The following is a 24449-nucleotide window of genomic DNA, read 5'->3' as shown; positions in this document are numbered from 1 at the left end:
AGGGAAGAGAATGAAGCTGGTGCAAGCCTGGAGGCCAACCTGGCGGTGAGGACTCAGGACCCCTGACCCCCACCAACCCCACCCTGATCCCGGCACTTCACCCTCCCTCCAAATCAAGTCCAGGTGGGCTCTGAGGATATATGAACTCAGATCTGAGTCTGCACAAAAGAGCTAGCTACGGAGAGAAAGGGCTTTCCAGGCAGGAGGCCCAGCCCGTGCAAAGACCCTGGGGCAGGATCCTGCCTGGTGTATTGGAGGAACAGCAAGGAGAACCGTGTGGCCGCAGCAGAGTGAGGGATGGTGACAGGGGGTCAGGAATTTGGGTTTTAAGCACTGACCTCATTGTAGGGGTGCGTGGCTTGAACAAGTCTGGGTCCCTCTTGGAGTCTTAGACAAGGGTAACATTGCACCTTCTACAGTGTGTTGCTAGGAACCTCCAGAAGCTGATGCTGGTAGAGTCTTAGAACGGTGAGGGCTGAATCTGCACCGCTGGGGGCCAGCAGCCCTTTTGTGGCATCCCTGGGCCTCTTTGGGTCCAAAGATGCCCTGAGCCTTCAAGAAGTTTTCTCAAAGATTGCCCAGGCACCGGCAAATCACAGACCTAGGAATGATCCATTGGTTACAGGCCCAGGCAGCTGGCAGCTCCTGGGACAGAATGTACCAGGGCGATGTCACAGAAGCTGGGGGCATCTAGAACCCTGGGGACTCCTGGTCTCCGTGTCATCTGCCAGAAAGGCCACCTGCGCCAGCACCTCCTAAGACTGGCCTTCAAAGACACGATGTATGCTGCGCTGCCGTCCGGAGCCCTTAATGCCTAGAGCCACCAGGGTCGCGGTGGCCGCGTCACTGCCTCTGAGCCACGCGGTCATTCCAACTCAACTGCCCTCGCATCCTGGCCACAGGCCCCCTGGGAGGCCCCGGAGATGCCCAAAGGCCCCCTGCCTGCCGTCTCCAGTGGGACCTAGCAGCACACAGCCAGCAAAGCGGGTGACCATGGAGTGGCCATGGCCGGGCCAAGCCCTGGTAGTGGTCAAAGCCTTGCTGGTCTTGTCGGTGCTCCAGGTGCCCGCGCAGGCGGTGGTCCGGGCCATGCTGGAAGACAACTCGAGCTCGGTGGATTTTGCGGATCTGCCAGCGCTGTTCGGCGTCCCGCTGGCCCCCGAGGGCATACGGGGCTACCTGATGGAGGTCAAGCCAGCCAACGCGTGCCATCCCGTCGAGGCCCCGCGACTGGGCAACCGCTCTCTGGGCGCCATCGCACTGATTCGCCGCTACGACTGCACCTTCGACCTCAAGGTACTGAACGCCCAGCGCGCCGGCTTCGAGGCGGCCATCGTGCACAACGTCCACTCCGACGACCTCGTGAGCATGACCCACGTCTCCGAGGACCTGAGGGGCCAGATCGCCATCCCCTCGGTGTTCGTGGGCGAGGCCGCCTCCCAGGACCTGCGGGTCATCCTGGGCTGCGACAAGTCGGCCCACGTGCTGCTCCTGCCAGACGACCCGCCATGCCGCGACCTGGACTGTCACCCCGTGCTGACCGTGTCCTGGGCGCTGGGCCGTACCCTGGCCCTGGTCGTATCAACCCTCTTTGTCCTGAACCGCCTGTGGCTCTGGGCCCAGGCCTGCTGCAGCCACAGACGGCCGGCGAAGACGTCTACCTGCCAGAAGGCCCAGGTCCGCACCTTCACGCGACGCAACGACCTGTGTGCCATCTGCCTGGACGAGTACGAGGAGGGTGACCAACTCAAGATCCTGCCCTGCTCCCACACCTACCACTGCAAGTGCATTGACCCCTGGTTCTCCCAAGCCCCCCGGCGCTCCTGCCCCGTGTGCAAACAGTCGGTGGCCGGCACGGAAGATAGCTTTGACTCCACCACCGACAGCTTCAGCGACGAGGACCCCTCCCTACCGGGTCACCGGCCCCCCATCTGGGCCATTCAAGCCCGGCTACGCTCCCGGAGGCTGGAGCTGCTGGGCCGCGCCAGCCACCACTGCCACTGCAGCACCACGTCCCTGGAGGCAGAGGATACCACTGTCTCCCCAGCCCCTCCTGAGGCCCCTGGTCAGTAAAGATCTAGGGTAGGGAGGGGGGGGCGATGAGGAGTGTTTCTGGTCTGAAAAGAATAAAGTGGGTTTGAAAGCGGATTCTGACCCATCCCCCATCAAGCCTAAGGCCAGTGCCTGTTTCTGCGGGCCAGCGAGGGGAGGTGAGGGCTGGGGGCCCTTTTCGGGGCAGCTGTGACCGTGGTGCCGGAGTGGCTTTGAGATGGGGTGTCCGTGCTTTGGTTCCAGTCCCGGGCACACGGGCTGCTGGTCCTGGATGGCCTTATTCTTCATTCACACTTTTTCTTTTAAAATAAACGTTTTATTTTGGAACCAGTTTAGATTTCCAGAAAAGTTGCAAAGGTGCCACAGAGTTCTCCAACCCCTTTTACTCCGTTTCCTCTGATGTCTCATGGAATCCCAGGTGTGATGGGATGGGAGGCTGAGGTGGGAGGTTCGCTCAAGGTTACAGGTTTGAGACCAGGCTGGGCAACATAGCAAGACCCCACCTCTACAGAAAAAATTTTTAGGCCGGGCGTAGTGGCTCATGCCTGTAATTCCAGCACTTTAAGAGGCCAAGAAGGGAGGATCATGAGGTCAGGAGATCAAGACCATACTGGCCAACACAGTAAAACCGTGTCTCTACTAAAAAATACAAAAATGAGCTGGGCGTGGTGGTGTGTGCCTGTAGTCCCAGCTGCATACTATTCGGGAGGCTGAGGCAGGAGAATTGCTTGAACCTGGGAGGCGGAGGTTGCAGTGAGCCGAGATGGTGTCACTGCACTCCAGCCTAGTGACAGCGAGACTCTGTCTCAAAAAAGAAAAAAAAAATTCATTAGCCAAGTGTGGTGATGCATGCCTGTAGTTCCAGCTACTTGAGAGGCTGAGGTGGGAGGATTGCTGGAGCCTGGGAGATGAGCTATGATCACACCACTGCACTTCAGCTTGGGCGACAGAGCGAGACCCTGTCTCAAAAAAAAAAAAAAAAAATGCAAGGAGGCAAGGGGTTTTTCTGGGCAGTGAGGGAGCTGCTTGGCCACGCTCCAGGGAGAAATAGCTACTAGGTGAGGCCATGGGAGGAAAAGGGTCAAGGTCACCTTTGCGACGTCCCCTGAAACAGCGTGAATGTGAGAGTCACGTGCAAGATTCCAACACAAGCCCAGGAAACCTCCGGGGAGCGCCCACTCTGTGCCAGATGCTGTTCCAGGCACACAGTCACAGCAATGACCAAAACAGAGAAAAATCCCAGCTCTCCTGGGACTGCTATTCCAAGGTGGTGGAGAGATACAAAGTATATAATTAAATAAATGAGCAGGAAGATGTCAGCAGGAGATAAATCCCGGGGCTAAAACACAAGTGGGTTATGAGATGGAGAGAGCCTGAGGGGTGATCAGGGAGGTTAGGGAGGAAACATGAGAACTGAGACTCAGGACTGGGCACCGTGGCTCACGCTTGCCCTCCCAGCCCTTTGGGAGGCTGAGGTGAGCAAATCGCTTGCGTCTAGGAGTTCGAGACCAGCCTGGGCAACATAGTGAAACTCCATCTCTCAAAAAATACAAACATTAGCAGGGTATGGTGGTGCACACCTGTAGTCCCAGCTACTCAGGAGGCTGAGATGGGAGGATCACTTGAGCCCAGGAGGTCAAGGCTGCAGTGAGCTATGACTGGACCACTGCACTCCAACCTGAGTGACAGAGTGAGACCCTGTCTCAAAAAAAAAAAAAAAAAAAAAACAGACTGGAAAGGGAGGAAGTAGTTGTTAGTGCAGGAAGGACATTCCAGACAGAGTGTACAGCCTGTGCAAAGGCCCTGTGGCAGGACTGCACCTGACATGTTAGAGGAACAGCCAGAGGCCAGTACAGCAGCAGCAGAGTGAGTCAGGGGGGAGAGGGAGGAGGGGAGGGTGGGGAGTGGATAGGGCAGATGGTGCAGGCCCTGGTAGAGCTTAGTAAGAAACGGATTTTGGGCCAGGTGTGGTGGCTCACGCTTGTAATCCCAGCACTTTGGAAGTCTGAGGAGGGCGGATCATGAGGTCAGGAGATCGAGATTATCCTGGCCAACATGGTGAAACCCCCGTCTCTATTAAAAATACAAAAAATTAGCTGGGCGTGGTGGCATGCACCTATAGCCCCAGCTACTTGGGAGGCTGAGGCAGGAAAATCACTTGAACCTGGGAGGCGGAGGTTGCGGTAAACTGAGATTGTGCCACTGCACTCCAGCCTGGAGACACAGAGATATTCTGTCTCAAAAAAAAAAAAAAAAAAAAAAAAAAAGGAAAAGAAAAAGAAAAAGAAATGGATTTTGTTCTGGGGTGCTGACTAAAACCACTGGAGGGTCCGGGCTCAGTGGCTCACGGCTGAGATGGGTGGATCACCCGAGGTCAGGAGTTTGAGACCAGCCTGGTCAACATGGTGACACCCCATCTCTACTAAAAATACAAACCTTAGCTAGGCGTGGTAGTGTGTGCCTGTAATCCCAGCTACTTGGCAGGCTGGGGCAGAGAATCGCTTGAATCTGGGAGGCAGAAGTTACAGTGAGCCAAGATCATGCCACTGCACTCCAGCCTGGGTGACCGAGCGAGACTCTCTCAGTTAAAAAAAAAAAAAAAAAAGGAAAGAAAAGAAAAGAAGAGACACAGAGACAAAGACACAGGGAAGACAGCCATGTGACAACGAAGGTAGAGATTGGAGTGATGCACCCACAAACTTTTTACCTCCTCTTTTTATGAAGACACCAGTCATATTGGATTAGGGTCCATCTTAATGACATCATCTTAACTTGATTACGTCTTCACAGATCCTATTTCCAAACACGGTCACATTCCCAGATATCAGGGGTTAGGATTTCAACATATTTTTTGAGAGGATACAGTTCAACCCATAACATAGGGGTGAGAGAAAAGGAGGCCCAGCTTTGGGGACTTGCCAGACCTGGAATTGAAGCTGGCTTTGCTGCTTCTGGCTTTCTTTGAGATGATGGGCATGGCTATATCCTTCTCTGAGCTCCACTCCATGGATATGGAAAATGGACATTCTAACAGCATGTACCTCATACTCTTGCTGGGAGATTTTAAAGAGGTACTTCATGCAAATACATTTTTTTTTTTTTTTTTTTTTTTTTTTGAGACTGAGCCTCGTCACCCAGGCTGGAGTGCAGTGGCATGATCTTGGCTCACTGCAACCTCCACCTCTCGAGTTCAAGTGATTCTTCTGCCTCAGCCTCCCAAGTAGCTGGGATTATAGGCATGCACCACCACACCTGGTTAATTTTTGTGTTTTTAGTAGAGACGAGGTTTCACCACGTTGGCCAGGCTGGTCTCGAACTCCTGACCTCAAGTGATCCTCCCGCCATGGCCTCCAAAAATGCCAGGATTATAGGCGTGAGCCACTCAGCCTGGCCAGCAAATACAAAATTTAATGTGCTTCCTCCACCTCTTCGATTGCCACAGTGCTGGGTGCCACTGCCACACCTTTGCACAGGCAGTTTTCTCTGCCCAGAGTGCCCTCCACATGCCTCGCTCAGCCTAGCTCAACATTACCGTTCCTTCAGTCCCTTGCACACATCTACAAAAAGGATCCCAAATACGAGTCAGGAGTCCTGGGTTTAGGCCAGGCACGGTGGCTCACACCTATAATCCTAGCACTTTGGGAAGCCACGGCAGGAAGATTGCTTGAGCCCAGGAGTTCAAGACCAGCCTGGGCAACATAGTGAGATCCCATCACTACAGATATATTTTAAAAAATTAGCCAGGCCTGGTAGTGCCTGACTGCAGTCCCAGCCACTTGGGAGGCTGAGGCAGGAGGATCACCTGAGCCCAGGAGATCAAGGCTGCAGTGAGCTATGATCACACTACTGCATTCCAGCTTAGCTTGGGTGACACAGAGAGACTCTATCTCAAAAATAAATAAATAAATAAAAATAAAAATAAAATGTCGTGGGTTCAAATTCCCAGTCCTGCCACTTACTTTGAAGCCCCTGAGAATGCCACTGCCCCCTCAAGAGTCTTGACTCGCTCCTCTGTAAATGAGGATAACAGTGCTAGCTACCTATGGCAGACATGTATTTGGCGCCAGCAGCACAGTGCAACTATGGGAAACTAACCGTCTTCCATTCTGAGTACACGTGGCTGCAAGGAGTGGGGAGAAGAGACCTTCTTCCTGGTTCTGGGTAGTCACATGACCCAGCCCTAGCCAATGAGAGGATTGCACCCTCTAAGCCACAGTGATTGGTTCAGGATGGCACATGTGATCCAAGCTGGGCCAATGAGAGCCAGCCCTAGGGTTTGTCCAAGAAGGATCAAAAAGAAGGCTCTTCCGGAAGGGTGCTGGTTCATGTCTGTAATCCCAGCACTTTGGGAGGCTGAGGTGGCCAGATCACTTGACATCAGGAGTCCAAGACCAGCCTGGGTAACATGGTGAAACCCCCGTCTATACTAAAAATACAAAAATTAGCTGGGCATGGTGGCAAACGCCTATAATCCCACCTACCTGGGAGGCTAAGGCAGGAGAATCACTTCAACTCAAGAGGTCGAGGTTGCAGTGAGCTGAGGTGCCCCCTCACTTACTTTGCCTCTGTATTAGCTCATTCTCATGCTACTATGAAGAAATACCTGAGACTGGGTAATTTATAAAGGAGAGAGGTTTAATTGACTCACAGTTCTGCCCAGCTGGGGAGGCCTCAGGAAACTTATAATCATGGTAGAAGGGGAAGCAAACATGTCCTTCTTCACATGGTGGCAGGAGAGAGAAGTGAAGAGTGAAGAGGGGGAAGCTCCTTAAACCATCAAATCTCATGAGAACTCACTCACTCTCACAAGAACAGCATGGGGGAAATGCCCCCATGATCTAATCACATGCTACGAGATCCCTTGCCCAACATGTGGGGATTACAATTCAGATTACAATTCAAGATGAGATTTGGGTGGGGACACAGAGCCAGCCGGACCATATCACCCCCTCAGCATCTCAGCTTCCTCAGCTGTCAAATGACAGTGACCCAAGGCAGAGACACAAACGTTTTCTGCACACAGTTGCCCATGAGCCCTCCTATCACCATTTGAGCTTGGTGGGTGTAATTTTCCCCATTTCTCCCAGGAGGAAGCTGGCATACAGAGAGGGGGCCACCGCTGCCCAAGTGCCACAGCTAAGGAGAAGCTGCACCAGGCCTCAGCATCCGCCCTTCCCCATGCCCGGCTCCCCAAACCTCCCGCCTCACTGGCTGTGTCCCAGCTTCGCCCCTGCCAGGCCAGATGTCCGGCCGCAAATTAAACAGATTTGCTGTCCGAGGTCAGACTGCTTCTTTTGTCTTTTCTCCCGTCCTGCTCCAAGGTCTCAGGTTTTATGCCAGGATAGTTAAACTCTCAGAGACAGAAAACATTGCTGGGAAGGAAGATCTGTCTGTACAGAGTGATATGTCTTGGGTTGGCACACGCTACACTGCCTTGTCCAGCAGCCCACATTCTGCCTGGGGCTCCTGGTGACTAGGGGTGGGAAGAAGAGAGAGAAACCCATGGGTGGAACACATTGGTGGGGGTCAGACATTATTGCACTGTACCTTTTCATGAGCAGGCAGAGAATTGTAGCCCAGAGAGAGGTGGGTCCAGCCCATGCTCACCCAGTGTGTTGGGGCCAAAGACAAGATTCAAATTCATGTCACCTGACTCCGGTGGGCTGGCATTTCCCTAAGTCTTGTCTGGGTAGCTCATGAGTCAACAAATAATTGGCAGCCAGACATGGTGGCTCACTCCTGTAATCCCAGCACTTTGAGAGGCTGAGGCAAGAGGATTACTCGAGCCCAGAAGTTTGAGACCAGCCTGGGCAACATATCTAGACCCTGTCTCCACCAAAAATTAAAACAAAAAAATTAACCAGGTGTGGTGGCGCATGTCTGTAGTACCAGCTACTTGGGAGGCTGAGATGGGAGGGTCACTTGAGCCCAGGAGTTCGAGGCTGCAGTGAGCTGAGATTGTGCCACTGCGCTCCAGTTTGAGCAACAGAGTGAGACCTCTCAAAAACACCATCACCAAAAAGAAAATAAAAACCCAAAAAACAAAAATAAAACCCAGACACACAGCCTTGGGGACCTGTCCTCACACACAGAGACCCCACCTCCACTCCCACTACTCCCACACTCTGCACTGGGTTTAGATTTTCTTCACTGAGGTGTTTTTTTTTTTTTTTTTTTTTTTTTTTTTTTTTTTTTTTTTGAGACAGAGTCTCGCTCTGTGCCCCAGGCTGGAGTGCAGTGGCGCGATCTCGGCTCACTGCAAGCTCCGCCTCCCGGGTTTACGCCATTCTCCTGCCCACTGAGGTGTTTTGCTGATCAGCTTTTAATTTTACTATAGTGAAATTGACAAATTTGTTTTTAGGATTCTTGCTCTCTGTGTCCAAAGAAATCTTTGCCTACCCTGAAGCCACAAAAATATTGTTTTTATTTTCCTCTAAAATTTTTATAATTCAAGCTTTCATGTTTAGTCTATGATGCATCTTGAATTGATTTTTGTGTATGGTGTGAGGTAGGGGTTAGGGTTCTTTATTTCCCCACACCGGTAGCCAATTGTTCCAGAGGCTTTTGTTGAAAATACTTGCCTTTTGTCATTGGATCATCTAAAAGCAAATGACCATGTGTGTATATGTTGGTGGGGGGGCCTCTTTCTGGGTTCTCTATTTTGTTTCATGGATCTATTTGTCAATCCTTATGCCAATACCCTTGTCTTGTTTACTGTAGCTTTATTAGACATAGACTTTCTTCTTCTTCTTCTTCTTCTTCTTCTTCTTCTTCTTCTTCTTCTTCTTCTTCTTCTTCTTCTTCTTCTTCTCCTCCTCCTCCTCCTCCTCCTCCTTCTTCTTCTTCTTCTTCCTCTTCTTCTTCTTCTTCTTCTTCTTCTTCTTCTTCTTCTTCTTCTTCTTCTTCTTCTTCTTCTTCTTCTTCTTCTTCTTCTTCTTCTGATGGAGTCTTGCTCTGTTGCCCAGGTTGGAGTGCAATGACACAATCATAGCTCACTGCAACCTTGATCTCCTGGGTTCAAGTGATCCTCCCACCTCAGCCTCCCAAGTAGCTGGTCCCAGCAGGACCAAGGGAGCTGCTGGGAAATGGAAGCACTAGTGTTTTCTCCAGGGATTCATCCATGGATGAGCATTCCTCTAAAGTAGCATCTCAGCATCTTTGCTCCTAGAACACACTTCATTCTTGGGATGACAGCCAATCATACTTCCTGACCACCTGGGATTTGTTGATTGGTGTCATCTCATTTCATTTGTTTATTCATCACATATTTGCTAAGCACCTTCTATGTGCCAGAGCCTGTGCTGGACACTGGGACACAGAAGTGACCATGACAAACCCAGCCCCCACCTTCACAAACTCTGTCCAGTCAAGGAGGCAAATATTGAACTATGTTTGAACAACTGAACAAGAATGTTTCAAATAGTGATGAGTCCCAGGAGAGAAATAAGAAGGAGATAAGATAAAGTGTGTGAGAGGCGGGATCAATTGAAGAATGCTAGAATTACTGGGTGAAAGTTGAGGGAGAAACAGGATATTTGCACAATCTCAAAGTAACTCTCTCATGATATTTATTCATTGGAAAAGAATAAAGATAACTTTCTGGGGGGAAATCTGGCTGGTACCACCTTAGCCAAGGGATCAAAATTAATGCCCCCAGCAACAAGACACATTGACAGTGTGTGCCTCCTGATCTGATGTTCTGAGGGGACCACAGCACCATCTCAGTGGGATCTGGGCAGAAATGCAGAATCTCCATCTAATCATGGTTAGACACCAGAAAAGCCTGAATTGAGTGACCTTCTGTAAAAAACCTGACCAGTGCTCTTCAAAAGAGTCAAGGTTGATTGGGCACGGTGGCTCATGCCTGTAATCCCAGCACTTTGGGAGGCCAAGGCAGGAGTTGGACACCAGCCTGGGCATCACAGTGAGACACCATCTCCACAAAAAATAAAAATAAAAATAAAATTAGCTGGGTGTGGCCCCAGCGTGGTAGCTCACATCTGTAATCCCAGCACTTTGGGAGGCTGAGGCAGGTGGATCCTGAGGTCAGGAGGTCAAGACCATCCTGGCTAACACGGTGAAACCCCTTCTCTACTAAAAAAATACAAAAAAAATAACCAGGCATGGTAGCAGGCGCCTGTAGTCCCAGCTACTTGGGAGGCTGAGGCAGGAGAATGGCGTGAACCCAGGAGGCAGAGCTTGCAGTGAGCCAAGATTGCACCACTACACTCCAGCCCGAGTGACAGAGCAAGACTCTGTCTCAACAAACAAAACAAAACAAAACAAAACAAAACAAAATAAAATAAAATAAAATAAAATAAGCTGGGTGTGGTGGTGCACGCTTATAGACCCAGCTACTCAGGAGGCTGAGGCCGGAGGATTACCTGAAGTCAGAAGTTAGAGGCTACAGTGATCTATGATTACACCATTGCACTCCAGCCTGGGCAACAGAGTGAGACCCTATCTCTAACAAAAAGAGAGAAGGAATCAGTGGCCAGCAGACAGTGTGATTGGGAAAGTCCTCTGTGAGTCGGAGGAATTTAAACTGAGGCGTGGAGAGTCAGGAGACAGGATGGGAGAAGATCAGAGTTGCAGGGGGTGGGAACAACATGGGCACTTGTCCCGTGGCAGGAGGGGTTGATGTGTCTGAGGAAGAGGAGAAGAGAGTGTGGCTGGTGCAGATGGCAGGAGTGAAGAGGTAGTGGGCCTTCTCAGCCACGATGAACCATTTGCATTTTGTTGCCTGTGCAATGCAGAGCCTGTTGTATTTGAGTTCTCCCAAAGCAGCTCCCCAGACAAGGATTTCAGGACAAGTGGTGTATGTGGGAGATGATCCCAGGAAGCCCCAGGAGGGGTGTGGGAAGGTCCAAGAGGGAAGAGAAGCAGCAAACAGGGGTGCATTCGTGAGCCAGTGGCAGGTGGAGTTCAGTCCCTCTGGGGATCTCAGGGAGCCTGTGTTGACTGTGAAACTCAGAATTGCCCCACCTGGCCAGGTGCGGTGGCTCACACCTGTAATTCCAGCACTTTGGGAGGCCAGGGCAGGCAGATCCCTTGAGGTCAGGAGTTGGACACCAGCCTGGCCAACAAGGTGAACCTCCATCTCTACTAAAAATACAAAAATTAGCCAGGAGTGGTGGCGGGTGCCTATAATCACAGCTAGTCGGGTGGCTGAAGCAGGAGAATCGCTTGAACCTGGGAGGCAGAGTTGCAGTGAGCTGAGATAGCACCACTGCACTCTAGCCTGGGTGACAGAGTGAGACTCCATCACAAAAAAAAAAAAAAAAAAAAGGAATTGCCCCACCCCAAGGATGAGGGATTTATGCAAAAGCCAATGCACCCATCAGTTGGGGATTGCTGAGAGAAAGACTGTGAATTCTGCAATACTTCCGGCCCACCGTGGGCAATGTCAGCGCAGTCTTGGACAGACAGACAGAGCTGGAATCCCAGCCTGCACTTCCAGGAAACAGGGAGGACTCCAGGGATCTGAGCAGGAGGCCAATGGCATCAGGTCTAGAGTCCATAGAACTTCACTGAAAAATACGGGAGCTGCCAGCTACATGTGAATATTTAAAGTCATTCAAATGAAATAAAATTTAAAATTCAGGTCCTCACTCACACTGGCCAGATTACAAGCACTCTCTAGCTGCATGGGGGTGGCTGTGTTGGCTGGCGTGGGTCTAGAACATTCCATGCATCCCAGAAAGTCCTAATAAACAGCCCTGTGCTAGACAATGTTGATCAAGAGAGTGATACAATCCTATTTTGACTCTAAGAAGATCTCTCTCTTAAGAGAAAACAGCTAGCTGGGGGTGAGGGTAGAAGTTGGGAACCTGGGGAAGTGTCTGGGGCAGGTATCCAGGCTGGAGGTGATAAAAGCTCAGACCAGTGCAGTAGCAGTAGGGGTGGGGCAAAGCCATTTGGAAGAAGCATCAACAGAAAGTCCTGCCCATTCAGAGGTGAGGGGTAAGGGGAGAGGAGAAAGAGGAGGGGACACCTGGACTCTAATGTGAGTGACAGGTAGAGATGGTCACCCAAGAGGAGAAGCCAATTCAAGGCAGACACTGAGCTGCTTCTGGGCCCTGCTGGGTCTGAGGGGTCAGAGGGAACTCCAGGAGGACGTGCAGTTGGCAACTGGACTCTGATGGCGGAGATCTGGGCAGACATGAGAATCTGGGCCCACGGGGCATTTTGGCCACAGGCCCAGCTGGCAACCACTGGGCTGTGATGTAACTTGTCAGGCGGAAGCCAAGCCCCGTCCCCAGGCTCAGAGGCACAGCTTGCCTAAATGCTAACAAGTTTTGCCTCCAAATGGTGGCGGGGTGTGCGTGTGTGTATGTGTGTGTTTAATTCTGGAATGAATTTAATTCTAATTCCGCCGACTTTGGGGATGGGAAACAGCTGTCTTAATGAGTTAACAGTGGGTTTAAAATAGCGAGCATCTGTTCGCTGTCTGAGCCAGCACCCGCTGAGGCCACTCCCAGGCTGCAGGGCTCACAGTTTTGGGGGGGGGGGGCCTGGTTGCAACTCTGGGGATAGTAGGGAACAGAGGGCTGGCAGTCCGGAGACCCCAGTGCCAGGCAAGTGTCCTGCCCCCTCCTGGGATTTCTGGTGCCTCGTTGGTGAAAACTGGGGCTGCTGAACCACCATGCTTGAGCCAGAATGTGTGCAGGGGGCTATGAGCACCGTGAGTGGGCCAGACTGCTGCTGCGGGGGTGGCAGGCAGTAAGCCCGTTCCCCACCCTCCTCAGATGCTTCCTGGCTGAGTGGCCAGAAACGCTTGTGCCTCAGTTTTCCCATCTGTGAATGGAGATGGTGTTAAAAAGTTTAGAGACATTAAGACATGTAAAGTGTGTGCTTATGACCGTGCCAGGCAGACAGTCAACACTGTGGAAATATGTAGAGTGTCTAAAAAGTAAATACAGGCTGGGTGCGGTGGCTCACGCCTGTAATCCCAGCGCTTTGGGAGATTGAGGCAGGAGGACTGCCTGAGTCCAGGAGTTCAAGACCAGCCTGGGCAACGTAGCAAGACCCTGTGTCTACAAAAAATTAAAAATTTAGCCAGGTGTGGCAGCTCAGCTACCTGGGAGGCTGAGCTGGGAGGATATCTTGAGCCCAGGAGTTTGAGGCTGCAGTGAGCCGTGATCATGCCACTGCACTCCGGTCCAGGTGACAGAGAGAGACCCTGTTTCAAAACAAACAAACAAGGCTGGGCACAGTGACGCATGCCTGTCATCCCAACACTTTAGGAAGCCGAAGCAGGAGGATCATCACTTGAGCTCAGGAGTTCAAGAACAGCCTGAGCAACACAGCAAGACCTCACCTCTACAAAACATTTTAAAATTAGCTGGGCAGGCCGGGCGCGATGGTTCACACCTGTAATCCCAGCACTTTGGGAGGCCAAGACGGGTGGGTCACCTGAGGTTAGGAGTTCAAGACCAGCCTGACCAACACGGCAAAACCCCATCTCTACTAAAAATACAAAAAGTAACCACGCGTGGTGGCACACGCCTGTAGTCCCAGCTACTCAGGAGGCTGAGGCAGGAGAATCGCTTGAACCCAGGAGGCGGAGGTTGCAGTGAACCAAGAGCACACCGCTGTACTCCAGCCTGGGAACAGAGAGAGACTCTTTCTCAAAAAAAAAAAAAAAAAAAAACTAGCTGGGCATGGTGGCACACGCCTGTGGTTTCAGCTACTTGAACCACATGAGGCTGAGGCAGGAGGATCACTTGAGCCCAGGAGTTCGAGGCTGCAGTGAGCTATGATTGTGCCACAGAACTTCAGCCTGGGCAACCAAGCGAGACCCTTTCTCAAAACAAAAACAAAAAACAAAAACAAAAAACAGGCTGGGGGCGGTGGCTCACGCCTGTAATCCCAGCACTTTGGGAGGCCAAGGCAGGCGGATCACAAGGTCAGGAGACTGAGACCATCCTGGCTAACACAGTGAAACCCCGCCTCTACTAAAAATACAAAAAATTAGCCGGGGCATGGTGGCGGGTGCCTGTAGTCCCAGCTACTCGGGAGGCTGAGGCAGGAGAATCGCTTGAACCCAGGAAGCAGAGGTTGCAGTGAGCCAAGAATGCACCACTGCACTCCAGCCTGGGTGACAGAGCAAGACTCTGTCTCAAAAAAAAAAACACCAAACAAACAAACAAAGAGAAAGTAAACACAGCCATGCATCGCTTAATGGCGGGGATACGTTTTGAGAAGTGGGTGGTCAGGTGATTTTGTCGGGCGTGAGCATCACAGGGTGTGCTTACACACTCCTAGATGGTAGGACCTTCTGCACACCTACGCCGTGTGGTGCAACCCAGTGCTGTCAGGCTATGAACCTGCAGAGCATGAGACTGCCCTGAACACCGCAGGCAATTGTACCACGATGGTAAGAACTGTGTCTCTAAACATATCTAAGGGCTGCGCACGGTGGCTCACATCTGTAATTCCAGCACTTTGGGAGGCCTAGGTGGGCAGATCACCTGAGGTTGGGAGTTCGAGACCAGCCTAGCCAACACAGTGAAACTTTGTTTCTACTAAAAATACTAAAATTGGTCGGGCATGGTGGTACAAGCCTGTAATCCCAGCTATTTGAGAAGCTGAGGCAGGAGAATCGCTTGAATCCGGGAGGCAGAGGTTGCAGAGAGCTGAGATGGTGCCATTGCACTCCAGCCTGGGTGACAGAACGAGACTCTGTCTCAAAAAAAAAAAAAAAAAAGAGAGAGAGAGAGAAGCTGAAGGTGTCCAGGTGCCCACAAATGCATCCAGCCCAGTGCTCACCTGCCTGAGGGGGTCTGGGAAAGAGGGGAGCCTTTGCCCCAGCAGGAGGATGGAGTCAGTGTCCACGACTCACCTTTGCAAGGGGGTTAGCTGTGTAGGGGAAAAGTTGTCGGTGATAGGGGCTCTGGGTCCACGACTCAGCTCTTGGAGAATCCTGGAGACCCCTGCGTCATTAGAGAAAGTGGCCAGCACCTTCTTCTTTCTCAAAAGATTAACAGACACTCAGCTGTTCATTTGGTAGTGTTGGGGTTTACAGTTTGGGATCAGAGAGTCCAGTTTAGCCTCTGAAACTTCTTGACTGTGTGACCTTGGGTGAGTGTGTTTACCACTCTGGGCTTGGACAGTCCTGGGTTCAAGTCCCTGCTCGTCAGCCACATGGTCTGTCCTCAGTTTTCCCTTCTGAAGTGTGACATACCCATAGTCACTGAGCTGTCTAAAGGAGAAAACAAGATAGCCCATGCCTAGCCCTCCAGATGTGCTGTCATTGTGTTTATTATTTATTTATTTATTTATTGAGATGGGGTCTCGCTCTGTTACCCAGGCTTCAGTGCAGTGACGCCATCTTGGCTCACTGCAACCTCCACTTCCCAGTTTCAGGCGATTCTCCTGCCTCAGCCTCCAGAGTAGCTGAGATTACAAGCGCCCACCACAGCGCCTGGATAATTTTTGTATTTTTAGTAGAGGTGGGATTTCACCATGTTGGTCAGGCTGGTCTTGAATTCCTGACCTCAGGTGATCCGCCCACCTCGGCCTCCCGGAGTGCTGGGATTACAGGCCTGAGCCACCGCCCCCAATCTATCATTGTGTTTAAAGTGCACAGGCCCTAATTGCTGAAAGAGTCAAATACACACTTCTCCTAGGACCCAGCCACGCCTCCCCTAGGTATTTATTTACACCAAGACTCGTACAGACTTGTTCAGAGCGGCTTTATGCATACCAGCCCCAAACTGGAAACAATTCAAATGTCTATGCACAGGTAAATAGATAAGCAAACAGTGGTCCATTCAGATGATGGAATTCTCTTCGGCCATGAAAAGGAACAGGGCACTGATTCACCCAACAGCAGGGCTGGGCCTTGAAATCAGTAATGCTGAAGAATAAAAGTCAGACGTAAAAAGAGTCCGCACTGGTGACATCCAGAAAAGGCAGACTCATTTATAGGGACCCTAAGCAGACCAGTGGGTGCCTGGAAAGGGCTGGGGAGAGGAAGGAGGGGAGGGAGGGGCAGGGGTTACAAAGGGAGTAATGGATCCATTTTGTTGGTGATGGACATGTTCACTATTTCCATTATGCTGATGGCTTTACGGATATATGTGTCTACATAATCCACTCCCCTCAAATGACTCCTGGCTGCCTGGCCACACCCGTCCTGTGCCTCATTTTCCCCATCTGTAAGCAGAGATGTTAAAAAGTTTAGAGGCTGCCAGGCGTGGTGGTGGCTCATGCCTGTAATCTCAACACTTTGGGAGGCCGAGCCGGGTGGATCACCAGAGGTCAGGAGTTCGAGACCAGCCCGGCCAACATGGTGAAATCCTGTCTCTACTAAAAGTACAAAAATTAGCCAGGGGTGGTGGCAGGCACCTGTAATTCCAGCTACTCGGGAGGCTGAGACTGGAGAATCGCTTGAACCCGGGAGGCGGAGGTTGCAGTGAGCCGAGATCGTGCCACTGCACTCCAGCCTGGGCGACAAGAGCGAGACTCCGTCTAAAAAAAAAAAAAGTTTAGAGGCCACGCCTGTAACCCCAGCACTTTGGGAGGCTGAGGTAAGAGGATCACTTGAGGTCAGAAGTTCCAGACCAGCCTGGGCAATGTAACAAAAACACTCTCTCTACAAAAAAAAAACAAAAAATTTTAATTAGTCAGGCATGGTGATGTGCACCTGTGGTCCTAGCTACTCAAGAGGCTGAGGTACGAGGATCACTTAAGCCCAGGAAGTCAAGGCTGCAGTGAGCCATGATCGCATCACTGCACTCCAGCCTGGGCAACAGAGTGACACCCTGTCTCAAAACAAACAAACAAAAAAACCTCACTTTAAATATTTGCAGTTTATCAAGTGCCAGTTACACCTCAGTAAAACTATAAACGCACAATGAAACAAGCTCTTCCTCCAAAAATACTTAGCCTGGCACCCATCGTGCATGGGGTACTCACTGGGTTGGGGGCTTTATGACCTTAATGGAGGCAGGGACCAGTGTGGGGTGGAGGAGAACTTTGGAGAAGCCCCCCCCTTTTTTTTTTTTAATTGAAACAGTCTCACTCTGTCGCCCAGTCTGGAGTGCAGTGGCGCAATCTTGGCTCACGGCAACCGCTGCCTCCCGGGTTCAAGCAATTCTCCCGCCTCAGTTTCCTAAGTAGCTGGGATTACAGGCGCACACTGCCATGCCTGGCTTTTTTTTTTTTTTTTTTTTTCTTTTTTTGAGACGGAGTGTTGCTCTGTCACCCAGGCTAGAGTGTAGTGGTGCGATCTTGGCTCACTGCAACCTCCACCTCCCAGGTTCGAGCGATTCTCCTGCCTCACCCGCCTGAGTAGCTGGGATTATAGGCGCCCATCACCACGCCCGGCCGATTTTTTTGTATTTTTAGTAGAGACGGGGTTTTACCATGTTGGCCAGGCTGGTCTTGAACTCCTGACCTCAAGTGATCCGCCCGCCTCGGACTCCCAAAGTGCTGGGATTACAGGCATGAGCCACCACGCCGAGGCAGCTCCTGCTTCTTGAATCACCCTCCCCCACATCTATACCCCACAACCCCGATCCCTGGGAAAAGGAGTCTGGGTCCCATCAGCCTTCGCCTCGCCCAGGCCACATAAAGTAATTTCTGAACGTTGTTCCCTCTGCCAACGAGACAGAAGATTAATTACAGCCATAACACACCAGGCGCCGCCTAAATCTTTCATAGATCCGTGCGCACACGCACACACGCCTGCACGCGCTCACACACAGCCTGTGGCTGGTTCTCTCACTCCTTTGGATTTTGCATTTCTTTGAAAGATGCTGCAGGTGGACGTACGAGGAGATGCCTACTCTCCCTCCTCTCCCTCCTCTCCCTCCTCAGCTCTTTCACCTGCCTGAGCGGGTCTCGGGGAGGAGAGCAGCTTTTGCCCCAGCGAGAGGAAGGAGTCAGTGTCCACAAGAGCATCTTTGCAAGGGAGTTGGTTGTGTAGGGAGGAAGTTGTCAGTGATAGGGGGTCTGGGACCACGACCTCGCTCTTGGGGTAAACCTGGAGACCGCTGCGTCATTAGGGAAAGTGGCCAGCACCCTCTCCTTTCCCAAAAGATGAACAGACACTCATGTATTCATTTGATAGTGTGGAGGTTTACAGCCCAGTCTTGGGATCAGAGAGACCAGATCCCATTCAGACTCTGAAACTTCATTTTTATTTTATTATTATTTTTTTTTTGAGATGGAGTGTCGCTCTGTCGCCCAGGCTGGAGTGCAGTGGCGCCATCTCAGCTCACTACAAGCTCTGCCTCCCGGGTTCATACCATTCTCCTGCCTCAGCCTCCCAAGTAGCTGGGACTACAGGCGCCTACCACCACACCCATCTAATTTTTTTCTATTTTTTAGTAGAGACGGGGTTTCACCGTGTTAGCCAGGATGGTCTTGATCTCCTAGCCTCGTGATACGCCCGCCTCGGCCTCCCAAAGTGCTGGGATTACAGGTATGAGCCACCGCGCCCGGCCCAGCCTCTGAAACTTCTTGACTGTGCTGTGTGACCTTGGGCAAATGTTTTTAACCTCTCTGAGCCTCAATTTTCTCATCTGCAAAATGGGGGTAATAATATTAATAGTGCCCTATGTCATGGGGCTGCTGTGAGGCCTCAAGCCGATCTAAGTTCCTTAGAAAGTTCTCAGTGTAGGGCCAGGTATAGGTAGGTGTTCAATCAATGAGCTATTAGGAGGATATTTTGTTTGTTTGTTTTTGAGGCAGAGTCTCGCTCTGTCGCCCTGGCTGGAGTGCAGTGGTGTGATCTCGGCTCACTGCAACCTCCATCTCCTGGGTTCAAGCGATTCTCCTGCCTCAGCCTCCCGAGTAGCTAGGATTACAGGCACGCATCACCATGCCCAGCTAATTTTTGTATTTTTAGTAGAGAGAGGGTTTTGCCATATTGTCCAGACTGGTCTTGAACTACTGATCTCAGGTGATCCACTGCCTTGGCCTCCCAAAGTGCTGGGATGACAGGCATGAGCCACCATGCTAGCCAGGTTGGTGTTTATTACCATTTTTTGAGCACTGGGTCCTGAGCTCAAGAAAGGTCACCCCCTGTGCTCAGATCTTATTTCTTATTTTTTCATCTTTGCATTTTATATATGGAGGCTCAAAGCCATGAAAGGGCTTAGTGAGGGACTCATAGAAGGATGTGGCCAAAGGAATTCCGAGATGCCTCAGTGATCTTGAGACCTCTTCTGTTTGCCAGTGAGGAAACTGAGGCCCAGAGAGATGCAGAGTTGGCTCTCAGGCCTCTACTTCCCGGCTCAGTCCTGGGTCTCTTGAACTCCAGATATTCCCAGTCACGTCCCTGCCTGTCCTTGGTACTGCAGCCACAGAAGCTGCCTGCCTGCAATTTACCAAATGTGACAGCGTCTTGGCCCCAGCGGTGCAGCCCGAGCCAGTGGCATCTGTGGGGCTGTCACCTCCCACGCCGGGTCTGAGTGATGGTCGGAGGGGGTGAGAGACAAATACTTGCTGTGTGCCCGAGCCCAGCTGGCTGGGTGCTTCTGCAGACTTGGCGGATGACTGAAGACACTCAGCGACCCCAAGGACAAGTGGCACATGACCCCGTTAGGCAGATGTGGAAACTGAGGCTCCAGGATGGATGGAAACACTGCAGGATTCCTTTCCTGCTGGCGGGCCCTGGGCTGGGGCCTGCAGACTTAGCTGTGAGCAAAACAGACCTGACCGCTATCCTCCTGGGCTCTCATGCAATGGGGAAGATGAGCCCTGAGCAGTTAACATTGTAAATAGGCTCACACCTGCAATCCCAGCACTTTGGGAGGCCAAGGCGGGCAGATCACCTGAGGTCAGGAGTTCGAGACCAGCCTGGCAAAACCTCGTTTCTACTAAAAATACAAAAATTAGCCGGGCACGGTGGCGTGTGCCTGTAATCCCAGCTACTCGAGAGGCTGAGGCAGAAGAATCACTTGAACCCAGGAGGCAGATGTTGCAGTGAGCCGTATTATGCCACTGCACTCCAGCCTGGGTGACAGAGCAAGATTCTGTCTCAAAAAAAAAAAGTTATGCAGTCTGCTGGGTAATGAATCCTATGAAAATTAAAGCAAGAAGGGGAGTGGGGTGCCAGGGATTCCACGAAAGGGAGTGAAAGTTATAAACTGAGGTGGGCGAGGTTTCAGGGAGGCTTCACTGAGCAGGTGACATCTCAGCAGACACTTGAAAGAGGCGGGAGGTGTGGTGGCTGGAGAAGAGTGTTGGACACGGAGGGCGCAGCGCGTGCAAAGACCTTGCGGCAGAACCACGCCTGGCGTGTTGGAGGAACAGCGAGGAGGCCCATGTGGCTGGAGCAGAGTGAGGAAGGGGAGACACGGAGGAGGGGAGGGCAGGGAGGGGACGGGCCAAGTCATGAAGGGTTTTGCGGGCTGCAGGGAGGACTTGGGCTTTGACTCTGAGGGAGGTGGGAGCCATGGAGGGCTGTAGGCAGAGGAGGGACGGAACCTGACTCAGGTGTCGGCAGAGTGAAGGTGGAGGAGGGTGGGCCACTTTAGCCCAGGTGATCCGGGATGGCTACTTTAAAGAGGTGAGCTTGGAGTTCCAGTTGAGTGAGGAGCAGCCTTGAGACGCTCTAGGGCGAGAAAGGGCATTCCAGGCTGGGTTGCTTCTAAAAAGCTTGGCCTATTTGAAGAATACCAGACAGACAGTGTGGCTGGAGTCAGCTGGAAGAAGAGCAGGGGAGAAGGACCTGATTGTGGGTTCTGGACCCCCAGGATGCTGAAGACAACAGTGAAGAGGTTTTATTATTATTTTATTTATATTATTATTATTTTGTAGAAATGGGGTCTTGCTATGTTGCCCAGGCTGGTCTCAATCTCCTGGCCTCAAGCAATCCTCCCACCTCAGCCTCCTGAGTAGCTGGGACCTCAGGTACATGCCGTCACACCCAGCTAACTTTTTAAATTTTTTGCAGAGACCAGATCTCACTGTGTTGCCCAGGCTGGTCTTGAACTCCTGGCCTCAAGCAATTCTCCTGCCTCAGCCTCCTAAAGTGCAGGGATTACAGTTGTGAACCATTGCACCCTGCCAGAGTCCTAGTTTTAGTTTTGATCTAAGGAAATAGCAAGTAATGGCAGGGCTTTGAGCAGGGGAGGGACAAAATCAGATGGACAGGGTGGTGTGGCAGACAGAACAAAGATGTCCACATCCTAATGCTTAGAACTGAATCCTTAGACTGTATTATGCTACATGGTGTAGTGGGTTGAAAAGCACACTCCTAGGCCGGGCATGGTGGTTCAGCCTGTAATCTCAGCACTTTGGGAGGCCGAGGTGGGCGGATCACGAGGTCAGGAGTTCGAGACCAGCCTGGCCAACGTGACGAAACCCCATCTCTACTAAAAATACAAAAATTAGCTGGGCGTGGTGGTGCGTGCCTGTAATCCCAGCTACTCAGGAGGCTGAGGCAGGAGAATTGCTTGAACCTGGGAGGCAGAGGTTGCAGTAAGCCGAGATTGTGCCACTGCACTCCAGCCTGAGCAATGGAGCGAGATTTCGTTTAAAAAAAAAAAGAAATAAATAAAGAAGAAAAAAGAAAAGAAAAGAAAAGAAAGAGGGAGGGAGGGAGGGAGAGAGGGAGGAAGGAAGAAAGAAAAAAAAACAAGAAAAAAGAAAAAGAAAATAAAACAGGGAGGGAGGGAGGAAGGGAGGAAGGGAGGAAGAAAGGAAGGAAGGAAGGAAGGAAGGAAGGAAGGAAGGAAGGAAGGAAGGAAGGAAGGAAGGAAGGAAGGAAGGAAGGAAGGAAGGAAGGGAGGAAGGGAATAAAAACCAAAAACACATTCCTCTGCCCCATCAAATTCATGTCCATCCAAAATCTCAGAATGGCACTGTATTTAGAGATAGTATCCAGCCTGGGGAATGTGGTGAAACCTTGTCTCTACAAAAACTACAAAAGTTAGCCGGGCATGCTAAAGTTAGGTGGCACGCACCTGTAGTCCCAGCTACTCGGGAGGCTGAGGCAGGAGAATGGCGTGAACCCGGGAGGCGAAGCTTGCAGTGAGCTGAGATTGTGCCACTGCACTCCAGCTTGGGCGACAGAGCGAGACTCCGTCTCAAAAAAAAAAAAAAAAAAGGAAATTATTCTGGATGTAGGGTGGCCCTAAATCTAACAACTGATGCCCTTATATAAGAAGAGGCGGGGCCAGGCATGGTGGCTCACGCCTGTAATCCCAGCACTTTGGGAGGCTGAGGCAGGTGGATCATGAGGTCAAGAGATTGAGACCATCCTGGCCAACATGGTGAAACCCCGTCTCTACTAAAAATACAAAAATTAGCCAGGTGTGGTGGCGGGCACCTGTAGTCCCAGCTACTCAGGTGGCTGAGGCAGGAGAACCGCTTGAATCCGGGAGGCAGAGGTTGCAGTGAGCCGAGATCACACCACTGCACTCCAGCCTGGGTGACAGAGACTCCATCTCAAAAAAAAAAAAAAAAAAAAAAAGGAGAGGCGACCGGGTGCAGTGTCTCACACCTGTAATCCCAGCACTTTGGGAGGCTGAGGGGAGAGGATCACTTGAGGCCAGGAGTTTGAGACCAGCCTGGACAACATAGCAAGACCCCATCTCTAAAAATATATACATATATTTTTAAGAATAGAATGAAGCACAATAAACCCCCTGCCACAATCCTGTTCACTGGGGTGACCCCTCTTGACATTCTGATGTGGATACTTCTAGAATGTTCTCCTCCTGTGTCATCCTGCTCTCTCCTCCGGCCCCCACCCACGTGTCTGGGATGTGAGTCCTCGTCTGCTCCCACACCTGACCTCACCCTTCATCACGGCTGCATAGCCTTCCTTTTCAGGGATGATAGAGGTCACCCGCCCCCCGCCCCCCCCCCCCCCCCCCCCCGCCCAGTGACGGGTTTCTGGTCATTTCTGGTTATTTGTCTGTCCAAACGCTGAAGTGAAGGCTGCTGCACACATCTCTCTGTTCCTCTAAAACCCTAACTCACAGAGGCCCAGTCTGGTTTATTTTTAATCTTTTTTTTCTTTTTTCTTGAGACAGAGTCTCATTCTGTAGACCAGCTGGGTGCAATGGTGCAATCTCGGCTCACTGCAACCTCCACCTCCCAGGTTCAAGCGATTCTCCTGCCTCAGCGCCCCGGAGTAGCTGGGACTACAGGCGCCCGCCACCACGCCTGGCTAATTTTTGCGTTTTTTTTTTTTGGTAGCGACAGGGTTTCACCATGCTGGCCAGGCTGGTTTCAAACTCCCAACCTCAAGTGATCCACCCACCTCGGTCTCCCAAAGTGCTGGGATGACAGGCATGAGCCACTGCACCTGGCCTGCTTTCTTTTGAATTTCAAGTGATTCTGCTGACACCTCCCCCTGTCCCCACAGCGGGGCGGTGGGTGCTGACAGAGTTGGTTCTGAATCCCCTGGCCCTTCGCCAGTGCGCTGAGCCAATGGAGGGTACAGGGCTCTCTTCCTCCACCTCCAGGCCACCACTCTGCCCCCCTCCAACCCATTCCCCCAACACAGACAGTGGGATCTGTTTATTCATAAAGTAGATCACGTCCCACTCCTACTCAAATCCCTCCCAGGGATCCCTAGTACCCCTTAAATAAAACCCAAAGTCCTCCCCACACCCCACAAAGCCCTGCACACCCTGCCCTGTCCCCTCCGTGCCCTCCCCTCCTCCTTGTCTCCCCCTCCTCCTTGTCTCCCCCTCCTCACTCTGCTCCAGCCACACGGGCCTCCTCGCTGTTCCTCCAGCACGCCAGGCTCTGTCCTGCCCCAGGGCCTTGGCACCGACGGTGCCTCCTGCTCACCCCCTTGTCCAGGCAAACGCCTCATTTTGCAAATCACAGCTCCATACTTACGGAGGAGAAAAAGAAAGAGAGAGGTTAGGGTCTGAGAGAGGATGTCGGAGGGGAAAAGCTAGGCAGGGGGCTGGAGAGGAGGGGGCGGGGGCGGGGTGTGGGCAGGGCTGCAGGGGGGCGTCTGGGAGGCTGAAGAGGCAGCTGGGACAGAGGTGGGGGCAGCGGTCCCAAGATGCGTGCAGCCCCCTCCCCGCCCACCCCCCAGCAGCGCACTGGCTGCTGCCCGTCAACACTCGCCAGAGATGCGGGAAATATTTTCTCTCCGGCTGACACTTTTGGCAAAATACAATTCCTCCAGCTTTTTTCCGTGCAAAAAACATGTCCATCAAACCCGTCCCTGCGGCGCCTGTGGAAGAGGGAGGCCGCTGGATTGGGTCCGGGGATTGCGGGAATGGCTCCGGGGAGAGATGGCAGCCTCCCCGCCCCGCTCTCTCCCTCTCTCTCTGCAGTCGGAAGGCGACATAAAAACAGTAAGAAAAATAGTTAAAAGCCCACCGCGTGTTCAGTCAGGGCTGGATTTTCCGCTATCTATGCCTGTTCCATGTGCCTGCACAACCCCACTGCTATTAGCCCCGGGTTTCCAA

The 24449-nt window shown here is 51.8% G+C and overlaps 1 protein-coding gene across 1 annotated transcript; it reads left to right on the top strand.

The window, feature by feature from the left end:
- The first annotated feature begins 708 nt into the window (after positions 1-708).
- ZNRF4 (zinc and ring finger 4) lies at positions 709-2148 on the top strand. The gene has a single exon (XM_007994906.3). The coding sequence runs from the start codon at positions 784-786 to the stop codon at positions 2071-2073; it is 1290 nt and encodes a 429-aa protein (XP_007993097.3). The 5' UTR covers positions 709-783; the 3' UTR covers positions 2074-2148.
- Positions 2149-24449: the final 22301 nt, after the last annotated feature.

The sequence above is a fragment of the Chlorocebus sabaeus genome, chromosome 6 (assembly GCF_047675955.1).
Source record: "Chlorocebus sabaeus isolate Y175 chromosome 6, mChlSab1.0.hap1, whole genome shotgun sequence".
In the NCBI taxonomy this organism is placed as follows: domain Eukaryota; kingdom Metazoa; phylum Chordata; class Mammalia; order Primates; family Cercopithecidae; genus Chlorocebus; species Chlorocebus sabaeus.
Note: the sequence above shows the minus strand (reverse complement) of the source record. Positions and strands in the feature narration are given on the sequence as shown.